At 44.6% G+C, this 25739-nt stretch overlaps 1 protein-coding gene across 1 annotated transcript; it reads right to left on the bottom strand.

Moving 5' to 3' along the window:
• Positions 1-780: 780 nt before the first annotated feature.
• On the bottom strand, positions 781-22088 carry LOC121543557 (podocalyxin). The gene is made up of 8 exons (XM_041853516.2): positions 21228-22088; positions 5999-6808; positions 5603-5757; positions 5460-5486; positions 4203-4335; positions 3948-3991; positions 3682-3804; positions 781-2050 (listed from the first exon to the last, which is right to left on the bottom strand). Exons 1-8 carry the CDS (start codon positions 21295-21297, stop codon positions 1856-1858), a joined length of 1557 nt encoding a protein of 518 aa, XP_041709450.2. The 5' UTR covers positions 21298-22088; the 3' UTR covers positions 781-1855.
• Positions 22089-25739: the final 3651 nt, after the last annotated feature.

Below are 25739 nucleotides of genomic sequence, written 5' to 3'. Positions count from 1 at the left end.
AAGTAACAAACAAAAACGAAAATTGGCTGAGGCCTATGCTGTGCAGGCATGTAACAAGTCATCCCTTGTGTTTAGTTATAAAATAACCGCATAACCTTCATCAGCAGACAATAAAATAATTATCTTTAGAGGCCAGCTTCCCTGATACAGAGTAAGCCCAGTCCAAGACTAAAAAGCATAATTGAAAGGGTTCTTATGTCCAAGGCTAGGCTTAATCTACAGTATATTCGGAAAGGATTCAGACCCTTTGACTTTTTCCACATTTTATGTTACAGCCTTATTCTAAAATTGATTAAATAAAAACAATTCCTCATCAATCTACACACAATTCCCCATAATGACAAAGCGAAAACAGGTTTTTAGACATTTTTGCTAATTTATTAAAAATAAAAAAACATACCTTATTTACATAAGTATTCAGACCCTTTGCTATGAGACTCAAAATTGAGCTCAGGTGCATCCTGTTTCCATTGATCATCCTTGAGATGTTTCTACAACTTGACTGGAGTCCACTTGTGGTAAATTCAATTGATTAGACATGATTTGATCTCTGGAGAGACCTGAAAATAGCTGAGCAGTGACTTTCCCCATTCAACCTGACAGAGCTTGAGAGGATCTGCAGAGAAGAATGGGGAAACTCCCCAAATACAGGTGTGCCAAGCTTGTAGCGTCATACCCAAGAAGACTCAAGGCTGTAATTGCTGCCAAAGGTGCTTCAACAAAGTACTGAGTGAAGGGTCTGAATACTTATGTAAATGTAATTATTTATTTAAATGTTTTGAATAAGGCTTTAATGTAACAAAATGTGGAAAAAGTCAAGGGGTCTGAATACTTTCCGAATGCACTGTATGTCCAGAAAATCTTTAGAACTTTCAATCGACTATTTACACAGTGTTGATTTTCCCTTCATATCTGTAGAAGCTCTCGTCTCAGCAGTGTCTCCATGGACACCATTGTTTCATTAGTGTGGTTCACGTTGCTCAGTTAAACCAGTGTTCAGAGCTGAGATTCACTAGTAGTTTAATTCATTCACCAGGATGATTATTACACTTAATCCTGAGGTCATTTTCTCTAAATCTATACTATTGAGATTTAACCATAAAGGCATGTAGTGTTACAGTTTATAACGTTTCAGCTTCCTCCATTTTCTCTGAAAATATAAGAAAATACTATATACAGGTGCTCAAGTGTACAATTCAATGCACTTTTGGATGATTACATTGATTACAGCATAAAGAACATGCAGATTTTAGTTAATCACTTCATGAACTCCACCCTAAAATCTTGGTGGTTTGAGTGTTTGTTTTTCCCAATTAAATCAATAACTATGTAGCAGTACATAAAGTATCTCAAACAAAAAAAACACTCAAAAATGGCTCTTAAAATTGGATTGTGTATGTTAGAGTTACAATTCCCAAATATTTAATATGTCCTAAAACTAGGCACAATGGTGATTGGTGCAGTATCCACAAAATGGCCTGTTTCTTTTCCATGGCCACAGCGATGGGACTCTGACACCCGTTTAGACCGCGTGGGTTTCCATAACCTGTTTTGTCATCCTCTGGGTGTTTTTTTCCCCAGGTTTATCAGGTGCCGTCTGTGTGTCATTGCCTTGGGGCTGGTTCAATGGGGAACATTCAAAGTGTTGCAGAAATGCATTGCATAGAACTGTCACAATTCTGCAATTCTCAAATCCCATTATTTAAAGTTGTATACATTCTATATACAATACATTTCTACCTGCAAAGTTTGGAGCTAGAACTATCTACTAAACAGGGCCCTTGTAACGGTGCAGGGAAGGGAGAGTCAGTTGGTCGAGGGAATATAGTAGCACCCCTGTCTGTTCCAGCCCCCTCTACAGGTGAGTGTCCTCCTCGTCTGGCATGTCCATTTTGAGCAGGTTGTCGATGGGGACAATCCAGCTGTCGTTGAACTCTCCATTCAGGGCCACCTTCTTCTCCTGCATCTCCGGTGGCACCTCCATCACCTCCAACGTGGGGTTGTCATGGTAACCGGTCTCCACTGTCTGCAGCTCCTCTGTCAGGTGTTGCTGTTGAGAGAAGATACAGTGCATTCGGAAAGTATTCAGACCCCTTGACCTTTTCCACATTTTGTGACGTTAGACTTATTCTAAAATATATATTTTTTAAACCCCATAATGACAAAGCGAAAACAGGATTTTAGAAATTTTTGCAAATGTATTAAAAATAAAAAAGATACCTTATTTACATAAGTATTCAGACCCTTTGAAATGAGACTCGAAATTGAGCTCCGGTGCATCCTGTTTCCATTGATCATCCTTGAGATATTTCTACAACTTGATTGGAGTCCACCTGGGGTAAATTCAATTCATTGGACATGAAAGGCACACACCTGTCTATATAAGGTCCCACAGTTGACAGTGCATGTCAGAGCAAAAACCAAGCCATGAGGTCGAAGGAATTGTCCGTAGAGCTCCGAGACAGGATTGTGTTGAGGCACAGATCTGGGGAAGGGTACCAAAAAATGTCTGCAGCATTGAAGGTCCTCAAGAACACAGTGACCCCCATCATTCTTAAATGGAAGAAGTTTGGAACCACCAAGAGTCTACCTAGAGCTGGCTGCCCGGCCAAACTGAGTAATCGGGGGAGAAGGGCCTTGGTCAGGGAGGTGACCAAGAACCCGATGGTCACACAGAGCTACAGAGTTCCTCTGTGGAGATGGGAGAACCCTCCAGAAGGACAACCATCTCTGCAGCACTCCACCAATCAGGCCTTTATGGTAGAGTGGCCAGACGGAAGCCACTCCTCAGAAAAAGGCTCATGACAGCCCGCTTGGATTTGCCAAAGGGCACATAAAGGACTCAGACCATGAAAAACAATATTCTCTGGTCTGATGAAACCAAGCGTCAATGCCAAGCGTCATGTCTGGAGGAAACCTGGCACTATCCCTACGGTGAAGCATGGTGGAGGCAGCATCATGCTGTGGGTATGTTTTTCACCAGCAGGGAGACTTGTCAGGATCGAGGGAAAGATGAACGGAGCAAAGTACAGAGAGGTCCTTGATGAAAACCTGCTCCAGAGCGCTCAGGATCTCAGACTGGGGCGAAGGTTCACCTTCCAACAGGACAACGACCCTAAGCAAACAGCCAGGAGTGGCTTCGGGACAAGTCTCTGAATGTCCTTGAGTGGCCCAGCCAGAGCCCGGACTTGAACCCAATCAAACATCTCTGGAGAGACCTGAAAATAGCTGTGCAGCAACACTCCCCATCCAACCTGACAGAGCTTGAGAGGATATGCAGAGAAGAATGGGAGACACTCCCCAAATACAGGTGTGCCAAGCTTGTAGCGTCATACCTAAGAAGACTCAAGGCTGTAATCGCTGCCAAAGGTGCTTCAACAAAGTACTGAGTAAAGGGTCTGAATACTTATGTAAATGTGATATTTCAAAAAAAAAATGTTTGTAAAAAAAACAATTTAATCCATTTTAGAATAAGGATGTAATGTAACAAAATGTAGGAAAAGTCGAGGGGTCTGAATACTTTCCGAATGCACTGTAAGGGGAGATTTCGTTGAGGACCCTCCGAAAGAATAGTTCAACTATGTTTAGTAAGTACATTAGGAAGAATGTGGACATGGCACAGACAGACATTATTGATTGTAGAGTAGTTTGATTTTCGGGTTTGATTTTCTAACTGTTTACTTGGTGGTTCTTCCGATAGGACTTGCGGTGGTATGAGGCGTAGATGGCAAAGCCTACAATCATGGCCAGCAGAGCTCCGCAGGACGCCAAGATGGCAATCAGGGTCATGTTGTCACTTGGTTTCTGACAGAACAGAGGAAGAGGTAAATAAAGATCCACTCTGTTGACACGCCTCCCTCCAAATACAACCTTTTACATTTTCTCCATTAACCAGCTTAGGATGACATTCAGGGAGATATGTAGTTCACAATGTTAATTAGACTTACTCTGGTGATTTCCTCGTAGTATTGCTGGACGACAGAGTTGTCCACTGAAAAAAATTAAAGTAAACTTTCATTTACAACAGTTCACTTCTGGTACTTGACCTTGACAGCAATTGGCTCAAACCCTCTCAAATAGTCTGTCTTTAAAAACACAACTCTTACATCCAAGACTAGCATTAGGAAATTGGGTGCGTTAGGTGTGATCGATTGAATTACCTTGGAAGCGTCTGAATGGTGGGTACTGGGTAGTGTACATACCTTTGCCGGTCATTACTACGCTATCAACGGTAGTGTGTCCGTTGTTCTCCCTCACATTCAGAGTACAGTTAGCATCGTGCATCTGAGACATCAGCTGTCGACATAGCGTCTCCAGGTCCTTCCTCTCATGATTCTGATCAGAGAAAACAAACACGTTTTTAAGACTCCATCAAGCCTTTCATTAGTTTTCAACTTTTTCTAGTCGGTTGCAACAAATGTTTCCATAGTTTATGAACAGGACAAAAAACAATCAACATGCCTTGTTTAGTGAATCTCAATCTATCTAACGAGAGTGGCAATTGCTGAACTGATGTCATTTCACCATGACATCATTACAGCAATCACTACAATGCTGGTTGTGGTGAGTTGAGGGAAAGGTCAAAGGAGGGACGTCAGCGTTTCCGGTGCAGTGAGGTGTCAGTTATTCTTGGCCTTTCTGAAGCAGAGCAGCTGTTCATAGTCAGAAAGCGAGGGGAGAATGAGAGTGAGGGAGAACGCGAGAGAGGTGTGGGAAAGCAGGTTTCCCACTAAGAGACTTTTTCTACCCAATGCTTGCAGAATCCTTTTTTATACCATGATGCACTACTTCCACTACTTCCTGTCCTGGCTTTGGAAACAGAGAAGAGTGTCGCTCTGTGTTGAGAATAGACCGGTTGGTTGTTTAGCAACAAAACCGACGCATTCGCAACTATGTGGCAAAACAGACGGGGTTATCTTAGATTGTTGACAACATGTCAACTATATTTCGTCTCCAATGTTTATTGAAAACATAAATATATTTGCCCAATGAGCACTTGTTGTCTCTCAAATATATTGTTAGTTGTTGGTTAGCTAGCTAGTGAATTTTTGCCATATTAGTGTAGAAATTATATCAGTCAAAACACCTCAAAACAGAGACATGGTATCAATAACAAGATACGAGCTCAAATGAGCCACCTACGATTCCCCACATGGCAGCTTCTTGTCATTGTTACTAGTCATCTGGCCATCAAGAATCACAACAACACACAGATTTCTGCCCCATTGAAGTGTGCACATTGTTTTCGCGACGTTGTCAGCTAACCCATCTATAGGACCAGGGGAAGGGTAGAGGTCTGAGCAGTCTTTCACCGTCCTGGTCTTTGTGACCCGCTCTGTAAGATGGATCTAACTGCAGCTGAGGATTTGTCATTACATTTGTCATTTGACACTGAATGTAAAAGCAGACCTAAACTTGTAATCAAATCTAGGAGGACCGTAGAAAGGAGAAACCCTTACCTCTACATTTCTTTTGGACATGCTAAACTGTAAAAAGCAGAAACAAACACAAAGTTAAGGTCATATTTGTGTGCGTTATGATTCAGAAGATTGTTTTGAATCAGGCTGACAAGTCTTTTTATGGAAAACTCTTTCTGTCATACAGTAAAGCTCCTGGGAGGAGTTGTGGTTGTTGTTGTTGTAGTCTCAGCCGTGGTTGTAGACACCATCCCTCCCTGTGTGCTGGTCGTGGCGGTAGCAAAACTGCTTCCTGAACCCACAGGGCTGGATGTGTTGGGGGGATGGGAGGGAGAGGACCCTGACCATGGGGTTCAAGAAGCATAAATGAGAGAATGGACAATTTTGTCAGTTGAATTTTCTCTCAATTTCATCATGTAATCACACATGACCACATATGAACATGTATGAGTTGCATGTGATAATAACTGTCCAGCTTTTAGGGTTTTGAGTCTAATTTCTTTGAGACTACAGCCAAACTCTATGCTGGGTGAGTGATATGTGTTTTGAGGTGAAATGGTGGTGGAGGTAGAGACCCTCACCTGCAGTGGAGTCCGGGGGGGTCTGAGTGGGGGTTCCTGAGGAGCCGGAGGCCCCCGTTCCAGCAGCAGCCATAGGGGTGCTTCCCCCGGCAGTCGTGGTTGTGGGGTCTTTAGGGGCTGTTATGGGGACATTGGGGGCTGGTGGGGTGGTGGCTGTGGCGCCGGCTATCGTGGTTGTGGGGTCTTTAGGGGCTGTTATGGGGACATTGGGGGCTGGTGGGGTGGTGGCTGTGGCGCCGGCTATCGTGGTTGTGGGGTCTTTAGGGGTTGTTATGGGGACATTGGGGGCTGGTGTGGTGGTGGCTGTGGCGCCGGCTATCGTGGTTGTGGGGTCTTTAGGGGCTGTTATGGGAACATTGGGGGCTGGTGTGGTGGTGGCTGTGGCGCCGGCTATCGTGGTTTTGGGGTCTTTAGGGGCTGTTATGGAGACATTGGGGGCTGGTGTGGTGGTGGCTGTGGCGCCGGCTATCGTGGTTGTGGGGTCTTTAGGGGCTGTTATGGGAACATTGGGGGCTGGTGTGGTGGTGGCTGTGGCGCCGGCTATCGTGGTTGTGGGGTCTTTAGGGGCTGTTATGGGGACATTGGGGGCTGGTGTGGTGGTGGCTGTGGCGCCGGCTATCGTGGTTGTGGGGTCTTTAGGGGCTGTTATGGGGACATTTAGGGCTGGTGGGGTGGTGGCTGCGGCGCCGGCTGTCATGATTGTGGTGTTGTTAGAGGCTACAGGGGTGTTTGGGGAGGTGGTCGTCACGGTTAATGAAGAGGCAGAAGATGGTTCTGTTGGATCAGCATGAGTACAGTGAAGTAGAAGACCTGGAGTGAACAAACACAAAACAGCATTAACTGTTTAATCTAAAACAAATATTACATAGGCCTAACTAAATAAAATCTACTTGGCTCAACTTAAATGGAAATAATGCAGTCTCTAGAACTTGGTCCATCATCCCTGTGGGTTGCACTCAGTTTTATAAATAGCTTGTATTTCCAAGAGAATATCAGCGATGAGATATTGAGGAGCCTCTGTGGTGAACTCTGTGTAAACCTGCTGTGTTTTATTTCCTTCTCTCCAGACAGCTTTAGAGTAGTAGTGGTTTGATCTCGCTATGTTTCTCTATTTATAGTGAACAGGACAGGATGCTCCACACAATAACCTAGGAAGTACCACACCCAACCTATGGGCTTGCCCCAGCGCACCATGAACAATCCTGGACCACGTTCTAAGGCTGGGACCCTAGGGATTTAGAACAATGGCTTCTATAGGATCCCCCTCCCTCGAACCACACACACACGTACCGCCATAGCATTAGGACTACTACTTGCTTACTCATGCTCAGTCACGCACATACGTGGGTGCACAGTCACACAGTAAACACACTCATACCTCTCTTATCTCACATGTTCATATATAAGGATGTGTACCTACATTACCAACACACTGTACTGTAAATAGCATACATTTCAAAGGCTACATATGCTGTCAATTCATATAGGGCTGCATAATTAATCGAATTCACATCGAAATCCCAATATTGTCGTGCAATATCCATGTTGCTGAGATTCATATCACTTGCAATATTTTGAAACACTGTTCAGCCGTGTATAACATCCGTTTTTATAGTTTATTTGTGGCTGCTTCCCACACAGACAAGCCCCGCCCAATCAAGCATCGCAGTTCCTCCTCCTCTTTAGATTCACTATAAGTTTGCATGCTGTTCTGTTAGGCCAAATGCAGTCAACAGATTGTTCCAAACAAGAACGATGCCACTTTGCTTTTTAATATAAATCATTATATTTCTAGGATTCCAACAGTTCACCCAAGCGTTTTGATCTACAGGTAACTGACTAAATAAAGTAAACACTTGAGTAAATGACAGATACAAAGTATATTTAAAGCAGGTGCTTCTACACAGGTGTGGTTCCTGAGTTAATTAAGCAATTAACATCCCATCATAAGAGATGAAGTGAGAGGTTTTACTACACCCAAAATCTGTCCATGAAAATAAGCCCACGAAGTGAGTAATTTTTGTATGGAGGTCAATGAGAGCGTGTCGAATTTGGTCAACAAGAAATGGAATTGCTAATGTGCTACCTGAGGCTTATTTGATCGAAGAGAAGTTTTGTAATGGTTAGGTTGTTATGAATGCACTGATATAAGTGGACACATGTGGCATTTCGGCAACTGACCCAAAAACGGCTATATCGGAGTTGTGCCTGTTGTCATAGAGAAAGTGCATTTGGAAAGTATTCAGACCCTTCCCCTTTTCCACATTTTGTTACGTTACAGCATTATTCTAAAATTGATTAAATTCTTTTTTTCCCCTCATCAATCTACACACAATACCCCATAATGACAAACCGAAAACAGGTTTTTAGACATTTTTGCAAATGTATTACAAATAAAAAACATTTACATAAGAATTCAGACCCTTTGCTATAAGAATCTAAATTGAGCTCAGGTGCGTCCTGTTTCCATTGATCATCCTTGAGATGTTTCTACAACTTGATTAGAGTCCACCTGTGGTAAATTCAATTGATTGAACATGATTTGGAAAGGCACACACCTGTCTATATAAGGTCCCACAGTTGACAGTGCATGTCAGAACAAAAACCAAGCCATGAGGTCGAAGGAATTGTCCGTAGAGCTCCGAGACAGGATTGTGTCGAGGCACAGATCTGGGGAAGGGTACCAAAAAATGTCTGCAGCATTGAAGGTCCCCAAGCACACAGTGGCCTCCATCATTCTTAAATGGAAGAAGTTTGGAACCATCAAGACTCTTCCTAGAGCTGGACGCCCGGCCAAACTGAGCAATCGGGGGAGAAGGGCCTTGGTAAGGGAGGTGACCAAGCACCTGATGTTCACTGAAAGAGCTCCAGAGTTCCTCTGTGGAGATGGGAGAACCTTCCAGAAGGACAACCATCTCTGCAGCACTCCACCAATCAGGCCAGACGGAAGCCACTCCTCATTAAATGGCACATGGCAGCCCCCTAAAGGACTCTCAGACCATGAGAAACACAATTTGCTGGTCTGATGAAACCATGATTGAACTCTTTGGCCTGAATGCCAAGTGTCACTTTTGGAGGAAACCTGGCACCATCCCTACGGTGAAGCGTGGTGGCAGCTGCATGCTGTGGGGATGTTTTTCAGCGGCAGGGACTTGGAGACTAGTCAGGATTGAGGGAAAGATGAACGGAGCAAAGTACAGAGAGATCTTTGATGAAAATCTGCTCCAGAGCCCTCAGGACCTCAGACTGGGGCGATGGTTCACCTTCCAACAGGACAACGACCCTAAGCACATAGCCAAGACAACGCAGGATTGGCTTCGGGACAAGTCTCTGAATGTCCTTGAGTGGTCCAGCCAAAGCCTGGACTTGAACCCGATCGAACATCTCTGGAGAGACCTGAAAATAGCTGTGCAGCGACGCTCCCCATCTAACCTGACAGAGCTTGAGAGGATCTGCAGAGAAGAATGGGAGAAACTCCCCAAATACAGGTGTGCCAAGCTTGTAGCATCATACCCATTCTTGCTTCCAAAGGTGCTTCAACAAAGTACTGAGTAAAGGGTCTGAATACTTATGTAAATGTGATATATCCGGGGTTTTTTTTAAATATACATTTCTAAACATTTCTAAAAACCTGTCTTTGCTTTGTCATTATGGGGTATTGTGTGTAGATTGATGAGGGAACAAAACAATGTAATCCATTTTAGAATAAGGCTGTAATGTAACAAAATGTGGAAAGGGGTCTGAACACTTTCCAAATGCTCTGTAGATGGAGGACTCCTCATGGATATAACCTGTATTAGCATGGACATTGCCATTGAGGGCTTCCACCATTTTAAAGTAGTCAACTGGATGGGGATTCCTATGAGTTGGGAGCAATCAGCCAATGAAGAAGTTGACTACTTTAAAATGGAGATAGCCTCAATGGCGCTGCCCATGCTGTCACAGACACCTATAATTGCACAGATACAAAGATTAGTCCTCTATCTCTATGGCCTGTTTTTCACATGCGTATCTGCCCTCTCATTGGCTAGAATGGTCCCACCTGATCTCACCTCCTCCTGCCTGCCTTTTATCTTTGGGAACATGTATTTCCATTGTTAGAGCGGTCACTCGAATATCTTGTCAATATAATACAGTCTTTGGGGGAATGTATAAAAATGCCCAGTTGCCCATTATTTTGGCTACCATGGTTAGAAGAAGAGATATGTGACTTTGAAAGAGGGGTCTCAAAGTTGCATAGGGGGTTAAAGGATGTGTGTGTGTCTCTCAATCACCAGATCTCAACCCAATTAAACACTTATGGGAGATTCTGGAGCGGCGCCTGAGAGTGTGTTCCACCACCATCAACAAAACACCAAATTATGACATTTCTTGTGGAAGAATGGTGTTGCATCCCTCCAATAGAGTTCCAGACACTTGTAGAATATATACCAAGGCGCATTGAAGCTGTTCTGACTCGTGGTGGCCCAACACCTTATTAAGACACTTTATTTTGGTGTTTCCTTTATTTTGGCAGTTACCTGTATATTGCAAGTCAAACCGCAATATTTGGTTTTATAAAATGACTATTCGATTTTTGGGCTGATATCGTGCAGCTCTAAATTCATATACACAGGAAGACATTGTTTTTTAAACAGTGTTCAATAATAGGATACTCCTCCCAAGGTTACATGCACAAACACAAGCCTACAGTACATATAGTGGACATACTATACGTACACACCCACACATAGACCATACACAAACTCTCACCTCCCACTCCACATGTGCACTGTAGAATAAAGAGATGTGGGGGCTCTATTCAAATCTATTCAATCAAACCTCATAACAAGGTTTCTATACTGCTTGAATCACCCTTACAACATTCCAACTGGATTGTCAATCTCCATATCAATACATCTTTTCACACTAATAATCATTGTATTATATGTGTGTTATTGAGTAGAGCCCCCTTCTGATTGGCCAGCCTGTTAAAAAGATGCTCACCCAGGATGTAAAGATGTATCTCCAGACATGTGGGTTGTCATGTGATTAATAGGGGTTGTCGGGGGCAATGAGGACATTGTCAGACCATGTCAGGAGTGTCTGATAAGAGGTTGTTTTAGAGAGGTTGTGGAGGATGGGGAGAGGTAAAACCTTGTTGTCTCCATCTCTTCTCTTTGACAGGCAGCCTAAACTGTGGCTGTCATCCCAAACTGCAGACACACCACTTTATATCAGGCCCCATTAAGCAGCTTAGTAGTCACTATGAGGAGGGAACCCATAGACACAGATAGCTCTATAGGAGGGCGAAACCCTGAACCCTCCCCCCGGGGCCCAGCCTGTTTTTTTACACTCCTGTTAATGTCCCCTGGCAGCTAGTGAAAGGGGGCTGCTTCAGCATTGGTAATGTCACCTGGTAGCTAGTGAAAGGATGCTGTTTCAGCATTGGTAATGTCCCCTGGTAGCTAGTGAAAGGAGGTTGCTTCAGCAATGGTAATGTCCCCTAGTAGCTAGTGAAAGGGGGCTGCTTCAGCATTGGTAATGTCCCCTGGTAGCTAGTGAAACGGGGCTGCTTCAGCATTGGTAATGTCCCCTAGTAGCTAGTGAAAGGGGGCTGCTTCAGCATTGGTAATGCCCCCTAGTAGCTAGTGAAAGGGGGCTGCTTCAGCATTGGTAATGCCCCTGGTGGCTCAACCTGGTCTCAGAGCATTTCATATTATTCTTTACGTAAATCCAAGACATCCATTTATTATGATATGTTACGAATTACGATTCGTATATGTTACGAATTTGCAAAATGTACAATATGTACGAATTGGCTAAATGTACAATATGTTACGAATTTACAAAAATTTATCAGATGCTATGAATTCTAATTTGTTGTGGCAATGTTAGCTAGGTGACTAAGTGGCTAACACTAACGTTACCTAGATGGCTAATGTTAGCTAGGCTAAGGGTTAAGGTTAGGGTTAGGGGAAAAGTTAGCTAAAAGGGTTAGGGGCAGGGTTATCTAACATGCTAAGTAAATTAGTTGCAAAGTAGCTAAAAAGTAGTAAGTAGTTGAACATTTGCTAAAATGACCAACCACCCTCCGCTCGTTTTTGCCTTAAGTAACCTTCTCTCTTATGTAACCATACCAAACGTAACATATCAGACTAATTTCAGTGTCCCGGATTTACATTTACTATGTTACGTCTAGGCTGGGTAGCTCGAGAAAGGAGCCTGCTTCAGCATTGTAGTCTAACAGGTGGAAGTATCCCAGCAGGACTGAATGACAATGAAAAAATGTGTTTTACAGACAGTATTTCTCTGCTACAGTGAGGGAAAAAAGTATTTGATCCCCTGTTTATTTTGTACGTTTGCCCACTGACAAAGAAATAATCAGTCTATAATTTTAATGGTAGGTTTATTTGAACAGTGAGAGACAGAATAACAACAATAAAATCCAGAAAAACGCATGTCAAAAATGTTATAAATTGATTAGCATTTTAATGAGGGAAATAATTATTTGACCCCCTTTCAATCAGAAAGATTTCTGGCTCCCAGGTGTCTTTTATACAGGTAACGAGCTGAGATTAGGAGCACACTCTTAAAGGGAGTGCTCCTAATCTCAGCTTGTTACCTGTATAAAAGACACCTGTCCACAGAAGCAATCAATCAATCCGATTCCAAACTCTCCACCATGACCAAGACCAAAGAGCACTCCAAGGATATCAGGGACAAGATTGTAGACCTACGAGGCTGGAATGGGCTACAAGACCATCGCCAAGCAGCTTGGTGAGAAGGTGACAACAGTTGGTGTGATTATTCGCAAATGGAAGAAACACAAAAGAACTGTCAATCTCCCTCGGCCTGGGGCTCCATGCAAGATCTCACCTCGTGGAGTTGCAATGATCATGAGAACGGTGAGGAATCAGCCCAGAACTACACGGGAGGATCTTGTCAATGATCTCAAGGCAGCTGGGACCATAGTCACCAAGAAAACAATTGGTAACACACTACGCCGTGAAGGACTGAAATCCTGCAGCGCCCGCAAGGTCCCCCTGCTCAAGAAAGCACATATACAGGGCTGTCTGAAGTTCGCCAATGAACATCTGAATGATTCAGAGGAGAACTGGTTGAAAGTGTTGTGGTCAGATGAGACCAAAATCGAGCTCTTTGGCATCAACTCAACTTGCCGTGTTTGGAGGAGGAGGAATGCGGCCTATGACCCCAAGAACACCATCCCCACCGTCGAACATGGAGGTGGAAACATTATGATTTGGGGGTGTTTTTCTGCTAAGGGGATAGGACAACTTCACCGCATCAAAGGGACGATGGACAGGGCCATGTACCATCAAATCTTGGATGAGAACCTCCTTCCCTCAGCCAGGGCATTGAAAATGGGTCGTGGATGGGTATTCTAGCATGACAATGACCCAAAACACACGGCCAAGGCAGCAAAGGAGTGGCTCAAGAAGAAGCACATTAAGGTCCTGGAGTGGCCTAGCCAGTCTCCAGACCTTATTCCCATAGAACATCTGTGGAGGGAGCTGAAGGTTTGAGTTGCCAAACGTCAGGCTCGAAACCTTAATGACTTGGAGAAGATCTGCAAAGAGGAGTGGGACAAAATCCCTCCTGAGATGTGTGCAAACCTGGTGGCCAACTACAAGAAACGTCTGACCTCTGTGATTGCCAACAAGGGTTTTGCCACCAAGCACTAAGTCATGTTTTGCAGAGGGGTCAAATACTTATTTCCCTCATTAAAATGCAAATCAATTAATAACATTTTTGACATGTGTTTTTCTGGATTTTGTTGTTGTTATTCTGTCTCTCACTGTTCAAATAAACCTACCATTAAAATTATAGACTGATCATGTCTTTGTCAGTGGGCAAACCTACAAAATCAGCAGGGGATCAAATACTTTTTTCCCTCACTGTACATTTTTAGACAGCTTTTGAAAATGTGTAAGTCAGGAGTGATACAGTTCATTTCTGACATACACTATGCAATGTCTTGGGAGTGGACTGTCATAAGCATCTGTATCTGATGCAGATATTCGGTGTACAGTATGTATTTGACCTGGGACTGGTGAACTGCTCCTGTGATTTCCACACAGTTTTGGCACGCGTGTTCTGCGTCTGAGAATCCGTGTTGTTGTGAGACGTGTCTCTATCTGTCTGCTCCACTATGTCCCCTCCTCTACTTCCTCTAGGTGCGGTGTCATATTTTGGGGTGACCCTCTTTGACCCCGCCTGTCACCCGGGTGTCTGTTTCTTAACGGGTGACAGCAGCACCCCTGATCCTGCCACTATTAGCTGGGTCTGTTTTTATCTCAGAGACATTCCTACCCCCACCCACCCACCCACCCACCCACACACACACACACACACACACACACACACACACACACAGACAGACAGACAGACAGACAGACAGACAGACAGACAGACAGACAGCACCTGTAGTCTCTCAAAAACACTCATTCCTGAAGATGCTCCCCATCCCCCTCCCAGAGAAAGGAGGGGGGGGGGGGGACAGGAGATATGGAGATTGGGACAGAGGGTTCCATCTCCATAGCTTCTCTTTCCTCTGCAACAGGCTCCCTAGCTAGTAGCCATGATGCTTAGTAGTGAATAGGGAATTCATAGAGCACACCAGAGCAGGTTCCTGTATACCACAATAGGATTACATGACTATCCCCATGAGTACTGGATGTCTGTCTGTGACTACACAGCATAACTAAGCCAACACAGAGTGACCTGCAGCAAGGTCTTATTAGCCTCTTCCTCCACCAGTATATTATTAAGATGGATCGCTAGGTCATTGGGTCTGGTTATGTCCGGTTGGGTCTGCTCCTACAGTGGCCTGTCTCTCTCCCACGGGGTGCGACCCATTGCCCCGGAACCTCTCAGGACCAAACGGTAGTCAGAGGGTGTGAGAACTGACCCCAGGGTCCTTCCTGTTGACTCTGTTATGCAATAAGATACGGGCTTCTTTGCTCTCTCACTGTGTGTGTGTAGCACATGGGGATGTGTCCCGTGTGGCTCTGTTGGTAGAGCATGGCGCTTGCAACGCCAGGGTTGTGGGTTCGATTCCCACGGGGTACCAGTACAAAAACATTTATGCACTCGCTCTGGTTAAGAGCATCTGCTAAATGACAAAAATGTAAATGTGTGAAACTCCCTCCTTAGTCTGAAGTTTCCCCACTTGCACCACTGAATAGCTAAATGTTCGCGTGGCGCCGACTGGTAAGACGCTTCAGGAGGGTGGTCACGTGTGCTAGCAAGGCAGAGGTCGTGGGTTCGAGCCAAAGTGTGAGCTGAATCAGGAAGAAGTGGTACTCGCTAAGCAAGCAGCGTGACGTCCTTTACATGTGCGTGCGTGACTTAAACACAGAAAGCATAAAACACACACCCTGCTCTGACTCAAGACTAACTGACTGAGACACAGAGAGAAACCCAGTAAAATACAGTCAATTACTTCGATATTGAAGATGCAACAAGATCATGATAAGTGCCATTTACCATAGGGCTGAGTTCTCCAACTTCACCAGTGTTTGTGTTCCTAACTCATGCCTGTGACAGTGTTACGGCTTGGCCTGTCCCACTGTGACTAACGAGTCAGTAATGGGGTCAGAGGGGTGTCTCCCTCGCCCCTGCCCTCCCCACAGGGGGTCCTGTTGTTGGGTCCCGGCGGGCGTCAAACCCTGTTTAACGTGAGAGCCTCCATCTGTACACAGTTAAAGCAGAATGACAATCGGCCTGGAGGGTGGAGACTTGTTGAATTGTCCTGCCTTCCTGCCAGCCATATTGTAAAAATAACCTCCGGGCCCTAGGCCCCACACAGACTACTGAAAGAGGGAGGGGAGACCAGGCTTATGGCGACCAGGCTGGGCACCAGCAGTGGACATCTTAAATAGAAAAAGAGCCTTTCTTTATGCTGAGTCCTAAGGGTGTGTGTCTGCCGGTCCACATGTGTACTGGCATTGGTATGTGATCCTGTCTAGCTGTGTGTGTGTTCATCTCTGTCCCTGTGTGTGTGTGCCAGCCAGGCCATCCCATAATAAGGCCAGATTTATGTGCGTCTGAGCGTGAACATGCACCATGCGCTGCCAGAGGGAGGAGAGTAAATAAATAAATGTAGCTATCCATCCCCAGCTCCGGACACACAAAGCCACCCTGTTAGGTGGGTGACGGCCCACACAAAAGCCCGGCTTGCACCGCGTGTGGCTCTGCCAGGAGGGGGTTACTCCCTCACCCCCGGCCCCCTGCTGCGGCCCAGGCTTTTTAGGAGCCCAGTAGTCCCCCGCCTTCCCGGGGTGTTGTCCCATTGAGAGGGGTAATTCAGAATTGGAACAAGGGGAGGGAAGAGGGGAAGAGAGGAGGAGGAGGAGGGAGGCCGTCTTTACACAGTACTTATCCAATAGGCTCCTCCATTGAGGAGAGGGGCTGTGAATGTAAAAACACTGTATGAATAAAAGGGAGAGCAGAGAAAGGGTGGGAGAAAGTGGGAATGGGGGAGTAGGGTAGAGCAGAGTGAGGGTGGAAAAAGGGCGTTGGTCTCTGTCTGATGGTGTAAATCTAACTGCCACACGGAGCGGGTCCACACACCCAAACACAACCACATTCCTATTGCTGTGATGCCAGGGTGATTGGTGTGTTTATGTCTATGTTGAGCTGTGGCTTACACTTATGGTAGAGTCCAGCACTTCTACAGCACTTTAGTGTATAGAGGTCTGGGTCGTTCCACGAAATTAGTCCCTTTTGGGTAGTGTAACTTGGTGAATGAAAAAAAGTTTCATTTCACCTAATCTAACATTCTGTCATGAACAGTAACTTAATTAAAAAACATGTTTCCCCATCTCAACAGGTTAAATAAAAAATAATCTATAGGAAGTGCCTACTAAGTGCCTAATAAAGTAACAGGGTTGACGTACTGCACATATGTGATGTAGTACGCAATTTTCAGGGACCCGTTTTGGCTCTTGAGCGCTACTTTCAGAACTACTGGGTAAAAAGTATGCAAATCTTCCGGAAGTTCTCTTTTAATATAACACATTTCTAATTAAAATATCAAAGGAACTCATTTCGTGGAACAACCCGTCTATTGTCTTTAGTCCTGTGTGTTGGCTGGCTTTAAGCTAACCTAAGCAGTGCAGTAAGTAATGCAGTATGCTATTAATCTATTGCCAGTGAATACATTAGGCAAGGAATGTTGGTAGACAACAGTGTGGAGCAGTTGACAACATGGAGGAGTTTGGAGTGATATAGTCGTCTCCAGCACTTCACTTAAGACCACTTCTTTGACACACACACACACACACACACACACACACGTTTTGTTTGACTGACTCTTATTACGAAACATTTGTGCTCTGTTTTCTTAGAGGTGAAATAGAAGGGAGTTCCCAGCCATGGCAGAGAGAAAGGAGTGTGAGGAGAGTTCCTGTATATATATACAGCGAGGGAAAAAAGTATTTGATCCCCTGCTGATTTTGTACGTTTGCCCACTGACAAAGACATGATCAGTCTATAATTTTAATGGTAGGTTTATTTGAACAGTGAGAGACAGAATAACAACAACAAAATCCAGAAAAACGCATGTCAAAAATGTTATAAATTGATTTGCATTTTAATGAGGGAAATAAGTATTTGACCCCTCTGCAAAACATGACTTAGTACTTGGTGGCAAAACCCTTGTTGGCAATCACAGAGGTCAGACGTTTCTTGTAGTTGGCCACCAGGTTTGCACACATCTCAGGAGGGATTTTGTCCCACTCCTCTTTGCAGATCTTCTCCAAGTCATTAAGGTTTCGAGCCTGACGTTTGGCAACTCGAACCTTCAGCTCCCTCCACAGATTTTCTATGGGATTAAGGTCTGGAAACTGGTTAGGCCTCTCCAGGATCTTAATGTGCTTCTTCTTGAGCCACTCCTTTGTTGCCTTGGCCGTGTGTTTTGGGTCATTGTCAAGCTGGAATACCCATCCACGACCCATTTTCAATGCCCTGGCTGAGGGAAGGAGGTTCTCACCCAAGATTTGACGGTACATGGCCCCGTCCATCGTCCCTTTGATGCAGTGAAGTTGTACTGTCCCCTTAGCAGAAAAACACCCCCAAAGCATAATGTTTCCACCTCCATGTTTGACGGTGGGGATGGTGTTCTTGGGGTCATAGGCAGCATTCCTCCTCCTCCAAACACGGCGAGTTGAGTTGATGCCAAAGAGCTCGATTTTGGTCTCATCTGACCACAACACTTTCACCCAGTTCTCCTCTGAATCATTCAGATGTTCATTGGCAAACTTCAGACGGGCCTGTATATGTGCTTTCTTGAGCAGGGGGACCTTGCGGGTGCTGCAGGATTTCAGTCCTTCACGGCGTAGTGTGTTACCAATTGTTTTCTTGGTGACTATGGTCCCAGCTGCCTTGAGATCATTGACAAGATCCTCCCGTGTAGTTCTGGGCTGATTCCTCACCGTTCACATGATCATTGCAACTCCACGAGGTGAGATCTTGCATGGAACCCCAGGCCGAGGAAGATTTGACAGTTATTTTGTGTTTCTTCCATTTGCGAATAATCGTACCAACTGTTGTCACCTTCTCACCAAGCTGCTTGGCGATGGTCTTGTAGCCCATTCCAGCCTTGTGTAGGTCTACAATCTTGTCCCTGACATCCTTGGAGAGCTCTTTGGTCTTGGCCATGGTGGAGAGTTTGGAATCTGATTGATTGATTGATTGCTTCTGTGGACAGGTGTCTTTTATACAGGTAACAAGCTGAGATTAGGAGCACTCCCTTTAAGAGTGTGCTCCTAATCTCAGCTCGTTACCTGTATAAAAGACACCTGGGAGCCAGAAATCTTTCTGTTTGAGAGGGGGTTAAATACTTATTTCCCTCATTAAAATGCAAATCAATTTATAACATTTTTGACATGCGTTTTTCTGGATTTTTCTGTTGTTATTCTGTCTCTCACTGTTCAAATAAACCTACCATTAAAATTATAGACTGATCATTTCTTTGTCAGTGGGCAAACATACAAAATCAGCAGGGTGGCAGGTAGCTTAGTGGGTAAGAGCGTTGTGCCAGTAACCGAAAGGTCGCTGGTTCTAATCCCCGAGCCGACTAGGTGAAAAATCTGTCGATGTGCCCTTAAGCAAGGCACTTAAACCTAATTGCTCATGTAAGTCGCTCTGGATAAGAGCGTCTGCTAAATGACTAAAATGTAAATGTAAGCAGGGGATCAAATACTTTTTTCCCTCACTGTATAGATAGAGAGAGGCGGTAGAGGGGAGCTGAGTGAAGGTCTGTGATGGTGCCAGCCACTGGCCTGTTTAATGTCCACCTGGCCTGGACATGTAGGAGTATAGGCTATAGAGGTGGAGGGTATGGTGGTGCTTTATCAGATAGTGATGAAACACAAGGCTTTACTGCACTCACTCCCTAGAGGAACTGGAAGCCTCCCTCTCCTGTACTGTTCCCCAACACTGCTGTTAAAACTCCAATCCCCTGAATGTCGGTAGTGGATGTAAATCCCCTGGCTGCCTCTGAAATGGCACCCTATTCCCTTTATAGTGCACTACTTTTGACCAGCGCTGTAATGGGCCACGGCCACATTACAATGCACTACTTTTGCAGGCCCATAGGGCTCTGGTCAAAAGGTAGTGCCCTGTAGAGGTAATAGGGTGTCATTTCATACACACAGCCCTGTTTAATGTCCTGTTTCCCCACTGTTTTATTAGCTACATTTCCAGGGGAGTGAAGGAGTGAGGACTCCATCTCACTGTCCTTGCATTTGAGTGAACCCGGTTGTGTGTGTGTGGTGCGTGGGGAGAAGGAGGGAGCTCATGGCCGTCTCCTCTCAGGAAATCTGGGGCCACACCTTCCTTGGGAACAGGGATGTTGTTAAAGGGTTTTCCAATCTATTGTTCTCCGCTAGCGCTCTCCCATAGGAAAACCGTGGGTGCCAAGCCGCATCCCGACCATAACAGAGATCCTGGCTGGGTTTACCTGTTAGGAAAACACATGACATGACCTCCATGATGCCAAATAGAGGATGAAAGGGAAGTGGTGTGTGTGGGGTAGGCTCTGGAAGGATATGGTCGGGGATATTTGACCTTCTCGTTTAATAGCATTATGGGTATTTTGCAGATTGAAAATGTTTTATTATACATAATAAATTAATGGTTTGTGTTCTATCAAATGGTAATGGAGGTTGATTTGTATCCAAGGAGGACATTGTTTTTATTAGTGGCTAAATGCTTGGCAATAATGCTTGTCAAATTAGTTTTAGGCCTAAATCATTATGTGGTCTAATAACGTTTTGGAAAAAGAGCTGACCGTGAACATCCAGTCTGTTTTTGCTCGGCGACAAAAAAAACAAAAGCCTCCTCTACTTTTCATGAATTTACAGTGGCAAGACGTGCGACCTGCGCGTAATTAAAGAATAACACTCCGCCTCCCCATTAGGCATGAGGGTCGTCTCGAGCGGGTCACGGGGGCACTTCATTATGAGTTCACGTTGTCTCCCTCCCGGCTCTTGAGCACAGTGTGAGAGGAAAGGGGGTGGCTGAGGACCCGGTCGCGCCGGGCTTGAAGAGGGGGCAGATGTTTCAGCTCCCCAGCCCTGACCCTGACTCCCCGGTGCCACTCCCTCAGGTGCCAGTCTCTGCCTCGCACTTACAGTGCAACTCCCACTCACTCACTCCTCGATACCGAAATTAGAGCAGCATGTTGTGAAAGCGCAGCTGGTATAGATTCTCACTGTTATTAGTGGGATAGAGGGCTAATAAGATAACGGTTTAATAGGAAATATATTTTTGTATCTTTGGATTACTGTCCAGCAACATGTTCTTTTAGCACTGATGACTGAAACAAATGACAATATGTCAATCAGCTAGACGGAATGTAACGAAAACTATTTAATTTTACATGAGAATTCCATTCCATTTTGTTTTACAGATTTACAGATTAGGCTACAAACTTCAGTGCACCATCAACTGTAGGCTATTGATGTGCGCACCTGCTGCTGAGGAGAAATACAGACACCTCTCATAATCAACATTGTTTTATTTAGTTATTTGTCTTTTATTATGAATTGAGAAATTATGATACCAAATGTGATATACTCCTATAAATTCTATCATCGAATGTCCTCAAAAAAATTGCTCAAATAAAGGAAAGATGGTGATGGGGTCTTGTGGGTCCCCAAAAATAAAACCAACTTTGATCAAGTGAAATAAAATAAATAAAATACAAAGAATGGACACTTACCAAGTGGAAGAAGTGCCCACGTGATTCGCATTTTCGTTTCCATTCTGTTTTTGAAGCAGCTTTGTTTCATTCAGTGTTGCTGCAGCACTCAATCCGTTTTTTAGGTATTCAGAATCAGAATGTTGAATAAAAGTAGCGGATTCTTGCTGGAGACCCCGTTCCGTTACGCCTATCTCTTTGAATTTGTATTTGAAGTAAATGATTTTCCCAAAGTTATTGTTTTGCTGAAAGCTAAGAATGCTTTTGTTTGGCGCTTCTTCCCCTCTCTGAGTCGGGAATTTGGGGGAAAGTTTTTCTCCAGTCTCCTTGGCTGCGCTGATTGTGTAGCGTTGTTGCAGGCTCCCTCTCCCGGAGTGGCTTGAAGACGTATTGTGCTCTCAAAGCGCAAGCCCCGTGGCCAGTCCAGATCCCAGTCTTCTTTACAAGTGTTCAGCTGTTACTCACAGGCCCATGGCACTGCCCATTCCAGCTTGTCATGCGAGGCCAGGGAAGATCCAATAGAATGCGTTTTTGGGTGGACTCTCAAACTGACCAACACTTTGAATAACAAGGGAAACGACTCCCGAAGACTATGTTCCTTCAGTTTGCCTTATTCCAAAAATGGTCAATGATAAAATAAATAACTGACGTCGGTTTGAGGGGAAATTACAAGGACACTTGCTTGAGTTTTTTGCATTAAGTCATCCAATTCAGTTCATTAAAATACCATGAGCGACTCTTAGCATGCTGCTTCATTCAGACACACCACATGGTAATACATGTTTCCTAAATCATTCAGATCTATAGACCTCCATTCATTCACCATATTAGCCAACAATAATATATTAATTTGCTTGGGAAAGTGGCATATAACCAGCAGGTGTGATGTTTGGATTTGGGGGTCCAAGCCAGGCTGTTTGACGCTAAGGAGAGAGCTGAGTTAATTCCACTCAGAGCCATGGCAACGGGAATTCACAGGCTTTCCTGGAATAGCTTTGAAAGCACTTTTGTTACGCCCTCTTCAAAGATCAGTCAGTCAAAGACATTTGGATCCAAAAGTGAATGTTTTTTGTTTGTTGCAAAAACACTTGATTTGCCTCAACTGGCAGCTTCTTGTGTTAGACAATATTGAATGAATATCTTGAATAACTTCTACATCAATCCCTATTTGTAATGCATGTATCTTTGAAAGATGTAAGATCCAGTGGCTGGTCTGGTGATAGGAAATTAGGGGGAAAATAGTGGAGATAAGATCAGGGGTGTGGAGGATTTCCTGGGCGTTCATTAATAAAGCTGTTTAGATGTGGAGCTTTCAAAGCTATGTTAATGGTACACCCTCCCATGGTTCATGTCAGCGTGGGTTATTAATTTACCTTCAATATACAACTTATTTGATTGAAAGAACAGTTAAGAGTTTAGTGTAGTTTATGAGTGTGGAGTGGTGTACATGCACGCTGTGTGTGCCCTTGTTCGTTTGTGATTGACTGTGTGTGCGTGTGGCAGAGAGAGTCGACAAGTGTTTTTACATGTGTACGAATCTATGAGCGCTTGTGTATGTGTGAGGGAGCCAGCGAGGTGGTGTGTGACGGCCACCAATCTTCCTTAATACCAGCATCTGGTCAGAGGAATGCTGTGTTGGTGTTAGGGATTCTCTACACTCCTCAAACATTACACCCTCCATTACCCTCATCTGACTGAGGGCTGATGCTGCACCTCACCTCACCAGGCTGGCCAGACACAGGGCTGGGAGGGGTATCAGGGTGGGGCTGCTGACTGAGCTGTCATGTAACCATGAACTGTCATTTTTGTATCTCAGCTCCCTTCAGTGCCAAGTTGCCCAGGACTGTGAGCACCAATGGACAGTTTTATACATTGATTTCGGCTTTGTTTATTAAAGCTGTCATGATCTATTTATGTTTTATTTGGCCACTCCTATTGATGGTGCATTATAGAAATAGTATTTCAGATGTCATACAAAACCTACTCAAATGTATAACTTATTCTAAAACTAGAATAAAGTGAAACAAAAATCTGTGCTGTAAAACTTCTCAGAGATCAGTGTCAGTTTGGCAGATTAGCCATGTGACTGTGTGTCTGTCCCAGGTGATGTGTGTGATTGTTGTTTACCACCATCTATCTCTATGTCACAAAGGGGAGGTCGACCCTGGGATAGTGTCCACCCAGTTGCTGTGAACTCATACACGTTCTAAAGACATGATTACTTAACCACAATGAGTTGTATGAGTGTGTGTGTGAGAGAGAGCGATCTGCTGGCTCTGTGCCATGCTTTCTCATGTCCAGCGTTTGGAATTCCTCTCCTGTTAGCTCAGTGACTCCGTGCAGGGCGGCGTTCCGAGGGTTTTGTGTCTCTCGCCCCGGAGCAGTGCTCGCTCGCTCACCCGCCTCATTAGCCTCCTACAATGGAGCGGGCATGCCTGGAATGTGTGCACGCGTTCTCTCCTCACACCCCCTTGCCCACGCCCCAACAACTCCCTAAGTCTGACTTACACCTACATCCCCCTACACCTACATCCCCCATACGTTCCTCCTCATCCCCTACACATCCCTTCATCTTCCTAGACCTCGGTCTCTTCAAGGAGACACCGTGGGAGGTGCCTCTAGGTCTCTCTCTCACTTACCTCACCTACATTAATATCTCCCACGTCACAACCCCCCCACTTAACCACAGTGCTCCCCTCATACACCCCTACCATGTGAGTCCCCTCATTGGACTCACATGGTGCTAAACACAGAAAGTTGAAGGACATGTCCTCCTTTATATGATGAATTCCATGTATGGAACCACAGAGTCGTTTATCAGGACATTTATGGCAGGTATTAGTTACATCTGAGTTTATTGAAGGTCAATGATCCTGGTAGAACCATGTGGATATGGGCTGTTGTGGTGGACACTGTTGCCCAGGTTTACTAAGTAAACAAAACATTGATTCAGTTACTGACTACCACAGCGTATCCACTGGTGATAGAAATGAAATAAATCAGCCCATACACTGAGATCATTTTAAAACACTGACAGAGATTAGGTGCATAACAACAATGGGTTCATTTGGTTGCTTCTCCATCAACATGTTTCACTATTCAATTTCCATTAGGATGTCTCCAATCCTAAAGTGATGGAACTCCCCCCTAATTTACTTTAAGAAAACAAAGAAGGTGCTCAAACAATCAGACTTGATGAAGGCTTCAAGTACAGGAATTTCAGTCTGTAATTGGGCACTGTGTCCTCTGCTGCGGTAACATCAGGGAGATTGAGGTATGTGTAGGAAGAAGTTTAGCTTTAGTACATCATTCACTGTTGGTTTTTCATTTTTCTCTCCAGGGGTAAATAGGGTTTCCCCCCCCCTCCTTCCATGGGTAGATGAATGCCAGAGCCCTGTGGGGAGACAACATCTGAGGCCTACGTACTCCGAAAAGTATTCCACCTCCACTCCACCCTGAGCAGGTCAGGGGGAGAGCTGGGCTGGTATGGAGGGGGAGATACCCTGACACACGAATGTAACGATTTGTGAAAATATCCGCAACACATCAAACACAACCTTTTATGCAACACACACCCTTCTCTTTGAACCACAAAACATGTCCTTTTTGGCTTGGCATTTGTGCTCCATTGTGTAACTCTTCTGTGTGTATCTGCCTTTCTAAGTACAAAAAGCTGCTGGTGCTTCATCCAGGAGGTTACATATTTAGTTTACATATAGCTGAAGGATTGCAAGCAATATAAAGTATGTAAATGAAAAAAGAGAAGTTTCCAACTTTCTTTACTAAAGGAGTCACCTTCTTTACTTACACACTGTATTCTCCAATCAATTTCAAATCATGAAATAGAAACAGGGCAGCCGTGTCTGTCGGCGATAGTTTCAGTTAAAGTGTATGTGTGTGTGTTTGAGCTCGTAGTGTAGTTGTGTGGAGGATGTACACTGTAGGCTCAGTGACAGGACACAGAACACTCCACACCTCCTTATCAGAAGCCTGGTACCAACCGGAGCCGCTCCTGATCTCTCTCTCTCTGTGTGTGTGTGTGTACATGCTCATGTACCGTACGTGTGTGTGTGAGAGAGAGAGAGAGAGAGTTTTTTCAGCAAATACTTTTAGCTGATTTCTAACTATTGAACGTTATGTAGCTCACCCTCCTCTCCTTCTCCTCACCTCTATCAGGCGGGGGGATGGAGGGAAGGATATGACCCAGGTGACGAGAGGAGGGGTGAAGGGTTGGTATCTGGGGATGAGGAGGTGGGTTAGATGTTTGGTGGTGGTTGATGTCTTTGTGGGCCCCATGGAACAGTCCCCAGACCTGGGGTCTGAGAGGAAGCTACAGTGGCTTGCGAAACTATTCACCCCCCTTCGCATTTTTCCTATTTTGTTGCCTTACAACCTGGAATTAAATTGATTTTGGGGGGGTTTGTATCATTTGATTTACACAACATGCCTACCACTTTGAAGATGCAAAATATTTTTTATTGTGAAACAAACAAGAAATAAGACAAAAAAACAGAACTTGAGCGTGCATAACTA

This window comes from Coregonus clupeaformis, chromosome 28, assembly GCF_020615455.1.
Source record: "Coregonus clupeaformis isolate EN_2021a chromosome 28, ASM2061545v1, whole genome shotgun sequence".
NCBI lineage: Eukaryota > Metazoa > Chordata > Actinopteri > Salmoniformes > Salmonidae > Coregonus > Coregonus clupeaformis.
Note: the sequence above shows the minus strand (reverse complement) of the source record. Positions and strands in the feature narration are given on the sequence as shown.